The 5,709-nt window shown below is 43.4% G+C and overlaps 1 protein-coding gene across 1 annotated transcript; it reads left to right on the top strand.

The window, feature by feature from the left end:
- The first annotated feature begins 958 nt into the window (after window positions 1–958).
- LOC137533604 (gastrula zinc finger protein XlCGF7.1-like) lies at window positions 959–3,032 on the top strand. The gene is made up of 2 exons (XM_068254952.1): window positions 959–1,271; window positions 2,896–3,032. Exons 1-2 carry the CDS (start codon window positions 959–961, stop codon window positions 3,030–3,032), a joined length of 450 nt encoding a protein of 149 aa, XP_068111053.1.
- The last annotated feature ends 2,677 nt before the right edge of the window (window positions 3,033–5,709 follow it).

Below are 5,709 nucleotides of genomic sequence, written 5' to 3'. Positions count from 1 at the left end.
ACCAAAAAACTCACACAGGCGACAGACCGTATTCATGTTCAGACTTTTGTAAAGCACATGATGAGACACAGAGGTAAGAGGCCTTTGTCGTTCAGAATGTTAGAAAACGTTTCATAATAGAAAGAGCCTTCAGAGACACCTAAGAAAACTCACACAGGTGAGAAGCTGTATTCATGTTCAGAGTGTGGGAAACGTTTACCCAGAATGGAAACCTTATCAGACAAATGAAAATACACTCTGGGGAGGATACTTTTTCATGTTCAGAGTGAATGAAACTTTTATAGACACCAAAAAACTCACACAGGCGACAGACCGTATTCATGTTCAGACTTTTGTAAAGCACATGACGAGACACAGAGGTAAGAGGTCTCTGTCATGTTCAGAATGTGGGAAAACGTTTCATGATTGAACATGAATAAGGTTTCTCACCTGTGTGAGTTTTTGTAGGTGTCACTGAAGGTTCTTTCTGAGGGTGGGAATGTTTTATTTAAGGTGGAAACCTTAATAGGCACATGAGAATACACATTGGGGCGCGGCCTTTTTCATGGTCAGAGTGCGGGAAAGTTTTCTATGACAGAGGAAACGTTCATAGACACCAACAGACTCAAACAGGTGACAAATCCTGTTCATGTTCAAACTTTTGTAAAGCACATGATAAGACAAACAGGTAAGAGGCCTCTGTCATGTTCAAAATGTGGGAAAATTTTACATGATAGAAAGAGCCTTCAGAGACACCTAAAAATTCACACACGTGAGAAGCCTTATTCATGTTCAGAGTGTGGGAAATTATTTACTCAGAATGAAAACCATCATGGACACGTGAGAAAACACACTGGGGAGAAGCCTTTTTGAAGTTTAGAGTGCAGGAAAGATTTCTATTTTAAAGTAAACTTTCATAGACACCAAAAGACTCACACAGGTGACAGACCGTATTCATGTTCAGACTTTTGTAAAGCACATGATTAGACACCGAAGAAAGAGGCCTCTGTCATGTTTGGAATGTGGGAAAACTTTACATGTTAGAAAGAGCCTTCAGAGACATCTAAAAACTCCCACAGGTGAGAAACCTTATTTATGTTCAGAGGGTGGGAAATGTTTTACTCAGAATGGAAACCTTACTGGACACATGAGGGGGAGCGGCCTTTTTCATATTGAGAGTGTGGGAAAGATTTTTATGACAGAGGAAACATTCATAAACACCAAGAGACTCACACAGGTGACAGATCGTATCCATGTTCAAACTTTTGTAAAGCACACGATAAGACACAGAGGTAAGAGGCCTCTGTCGTTCAGAATGTGGGAAAACGTTTCATGATTGAACATGAATAAGGTTTCTCACCTGTGTGAGTTTTTGTAGGTGTCACTGAAGGTTCTTTCTGAGGGTGGGAATGTTTTACTCAGAGTGGAAACCTTAATAGACACATGAGAATACACATTGAGGTGCGGCCTTTTCATGTTCAGAGGGCAGGAAAGTTTTCTATGACAGAGGAAACTTTCATAGACACCAAAAGACTCACACAGGTGACAAATCCTGTTCATGTTCAAACTTTTGTAAAGCACATGATAGTACAAACAGCAGTGGCGTAGCTAAGGAGCTGTGGGCCCCAATGCAAGTTTTACATGGGGCCCCCCAAGCACTCTATACATAACAATTGATACGGCACACCAAAATCTGCCAATGGCAACTACAGTGTCTGAGGTGCAAGAAGGGGATGGGGAGCTGTTTGCTAATGATTACCACTATTCAAAGCATCTATAGAAGTGATTATTATGAGCACAGGACCAATAGAGAGCTAATACTGCAGTTGAGGGAGGGCCCTTCAGGGCCCCTCTGGCCCAAAGGCCCCGATGCGATCGCAACCTCTGCAACCCCTATTGCTACGCCCCTGACAAACAGGTAAGAGGCCTCTGTCATGTTCAGAATGTGGGAAATTTTTACATGATAGAAAAAGCCTTCAGAGACAACTAAAAATTCACACATGTGAGAAGCCTTATTCTTGTTCAGAGTGTGGGAAATGATTTACTCAGAATGAAAACCATAATTGAGAAAAAACACTGGGGAGAAGCCTTTTTGAAGTTTAGAGTGCAGGAAAGATTTCTATTATAAAGGAAACTTTCATAGAAACCAAAAGATTCACACAGGTGACAGACCGTATTCATGTTCAGACTTTTGTAAAGCACATGATAAGACACACGGGTAAGAGGCCTCTGTCATGTTCAGAATGTAGGAAAACTTTACATGATAGAAAGAGCCCTCAGAGACACCTAAAAAAACTCACACAGGTGAGAAGCTCTATTCATGTTTACAGTGTGGGAAATGGTTTACTCAGAATGGAAACCTTATCAGACAAATGAAAATACACTCTGGGAGTACACTTTTTCATGTTCAGAGTGCGGGAAAGATTTGTATGACAAAGGAAACTTTCATAGACACCAAAAAAACTCACACAGGTGACAGACCGTATTCCTGTTCAGACTTTTGTAAAGCACATGATTAGACACAGAGGTAAGAGGCCTGTGTCGTTCAGAATGTGGGAAAACTTTTCATAATAGAAAGAGCCTTCAGAGACACCTAAAAACTCACAGAGGTGAGAAACCTTATTCATATTCAGAGTTTGGGAAATGTTTAACTCAGTATGGAAACCTTAATAGACACATGAGAATACACACTGGGGTGCGGCCTTTGTCATGTTCAAAGTGCTGGAAAGTTTTCTATAACAGAAGAAACTTTCATAGACACCAAAAGACTCACACAGGTGACAGACTATATGTATGTTCAAACTTTTGTAATGTACATGATAAGAGAAACAGGTAAGAGGACTCTGTCATATTTGGAATGCGGGAAAACTTTACATGATAGAAAGAGCATTCAGAGACACCTAAAATCTCACATAGGTGAGGAGCCCTATTCATGTTTAGGGGGTGGGAAATGTTTTACTGAGAAAGGAAACCTTAATAGACACGAGAGAATACACACTGGGGAGCACCATTTTTCATGTTCAGAATGTGTAAAAGATTTCTACAATGGATGAAAGTTTCATAGACACAGAGTGTGGAAAAGTATTCTATGACAAATACAACTTTCATAGACACAAAAAGTTATTTGGGTTGAAAAAAGACATACGTCTATCAAGTTCAACCAGAAAACAAAGTACCGTATATACTCGCATATAAGCCGACCCGCATATAAGCCGACCCCCCAACTTTTCCCTGAAAAAAACAGGGAAAAATGATTGACCCCCATATAAGCCGGGGGTAGGAAATGCTGGATTGGTGCAGCCCCCCAGTGTGTCCCAGTATAGCTAGTATAGTGCCCAGTATAGGTAGGTAGGTAGTGTCCAGTATAGCTAGTATAGTGCCCAGTATAGCTAGTAAAGTGCCCAGTATAGCCAGTATAGTGCCCAGTATAGCCAGTATAGCGCCCAGTATGGGTAGGTAGTGCCTCAGTTTAGCTAGTATAGTGCCCAGTTTAGTTAGTATAGTGCCCAGTTTAGCCAGTATAGTGCCCAGTTTAGCCAGTATAGTGCCCAGTTTAGCCAGTATAGTGCCCAGTTTAGCTAGTATAGTGCCCAGTTTAGCCAGTATAGTGCCCAGTTTAGCCAGTATAGTGCCCAGTTTAGCTAGTATAGTGCCCAGTTTAGCTAGTATAGTGCCCCAGTATGGCTAGTAAAGTGCCCAGTTTAGCCAGTATAGTGCCCAGTTTAGTTAGTATAGTGCCCAGTTTAGCCAGTATAGTGCCCAGTTTAGCCAGTATAGTGCCCAGTTTAGCTAGTATAGTGCCCAGTTTAGCCAGTATAGTGCCCAGTTTAGCCAGTATAGTGCCCAGTTTAGCTAGTATAGCCAGTATAGTGCCCAGTTTAGCCAGTATAGTGCCCAGTTTAGCTAGTATAGTGCCCAGTTTAGCTAGTATAGTGCCCCAGTATGGCTAGTATAGTGCCCAGTTTAGCCAGTATAGTGCCCAGTTTAGCTAGTATAGTGCCCAGTTTAGCTAGTATAGTGCCCCAGTATGGCTAGTATAGTGCCCAGTTTAGCCAGTATAGTGCCCAGTTTAGCCAGTATAGTGCCCAGTTTAGCTAGTATAGTGCCCAGTTTAGCTAGTATAGTGCCCCAGTATGGCTAGTATAGTGCCCAGTGTAGCCAGTATAGTGCCCAGTTTAGCCAGTATAGTGTCCAGTTTAGCTAGTATAGTGCCCAGTTTAGCCAGTATAGTGCCCAGTTTAGCTAGTATAGTGCCTAGTTTAGCCAGTATAGTGCCCAGTTTAGCTAGTTTAGTGCCCAGTTTAGCCAGTATAGTGCCCAGTTTAGCCAGTATAGTGCCCAGCATAGGTAGGTAGTGCTCCCGGCCCCCCCCCGCTCCCCCCACGGCCGCCGCTGCTATTACCTGCTTAGGCAGCGGCCGCTTCCTAATCCGCGTTCCTCTTCTGAACTTCCAGCGTGTATCACAGCAGTGTATCACAGCAGCGCGCCCGGCGCTGCTGCTGTGACGATGCAGAGTGCAGGAAAGAGCGCGGCTGCCTATAGTGGCGATCTGTATCGCCGTTACCAGGGGAACCGCTCTTTCCTGCCCCCTGCATCGTCACAGCAACACGCTGAAACTTCAGAGGGGAACGCGGATTAGGAAGCGGCCGCTGCCTAAGCAGGTAATAGCAGTGGCGGCCGCGGGAGGAGCGGGGAGGGGGGGGAGCGGGGCGCAGACCACCCACCACTAGACCACCAGGGAAGACTCGCATACAAGCCGACCCCCCAACTTTTGACCCCCTTTTTGGGGGTCAAAAATTCGGCTTGTATGCGAGTATATACGGTACAACACCAGCCTGCTCCCTCACATATCCCTGTTGATCCAGAGGAAGGTGAAAAACCCTTACAAGGCATAGTCCAATTAGCGCTAAAATGGAAAAAATTCCTTCCCGACTCCACATGGCAATCAGATAAAATCTCTGGATCAACACCACTGGGCATTACCTAGTAATTATAGCCATGGATGTTTTTCAGTGCAAGAAAAGCATCTAAGCCCCCTTTAAATGCAGATTTAGAATTTGCCATAACTACTTCCTGTGGCAATGCATTCCACATCTTAATCACTCTTACTGTAAAGAACCATTTCTTAAGAAAATGGCTAAAACGTTTTACCTCCATGTGCAGATTTGTGAAGGCTTAGGGACAAAAAGCTCATACGCATCCACATGATAAGACACACAGGTAAGAGGCCTCTGTCATGTTCAGACTGTGGGAAAACTTTACATGATAGAGCCTTCAGAGACACCTAAAAAGTCACACAGGCGAGAAGCCTTATTCATGTTCAGAGTGTGGGAAATGATTTACTCAGAATAGAAACCTTCATGGACATATGAGAATACACACTGGGGAGTGGCCTTTTTAAAGTTCAGAGTGCGGGAAAGATTTCTATGATAGAGGCAAGTTTCATAGACACCAAAAAACTCACACAGGTGACAAACCGTATTCATGTTCTGACTTTTGTACAGCACATGACAAGACACATGGGTAAGAGGCCTCTGTCATGTTCAGAATGTGGGAAAACTTTTCACGATAGAAGGAGCCTTATGAGAATGGATGGGCCTTTTATATGGATACACCTGATCTATGTATACACCCCATATACAACATCATACCATCAATTTTTTTGTTCCAATAGTCTTGGAGAGATCTATCCAATGTAGGTAGTGTCAGACCAATAGTGGTGGTTTTGTT

The sequence above is a fragment of the Hyperolius riggenbachi genome, chromosome 9 (assembly GCF_040937935.1).
Source record: "Hyperolius riggenbachi isolate aHypRig1 chromosome 9, aHypRig1.pri, whole genome shotgun sequence".
NCBI lineage: Eukaryota > Metazoa > Chordata > Amphibia > Anura > Hyperoliidae > Hyperolius > Hyperolius riggenbachi.
This window is presented reverse-complemented; position numbering and strand designations above follow the sequence as displayed.

Bases quoted from the DNA above. Each gene is read 5' to 3' on its own strand.
- LOC137533604 (XM_068254952.1), top strand. From the start codon at position 959: ATGATTAGACACCGAAGAAAGAGGCCTCTGTCATGTTTGGAATGTGGG. The intron at 1,272-2,895 runs GTAAGAGGCCTC...AATCTCACATAG, and splicing joins GCACACGATAAGACACAGAG to GTGAGGAGCCCTATTCATGT.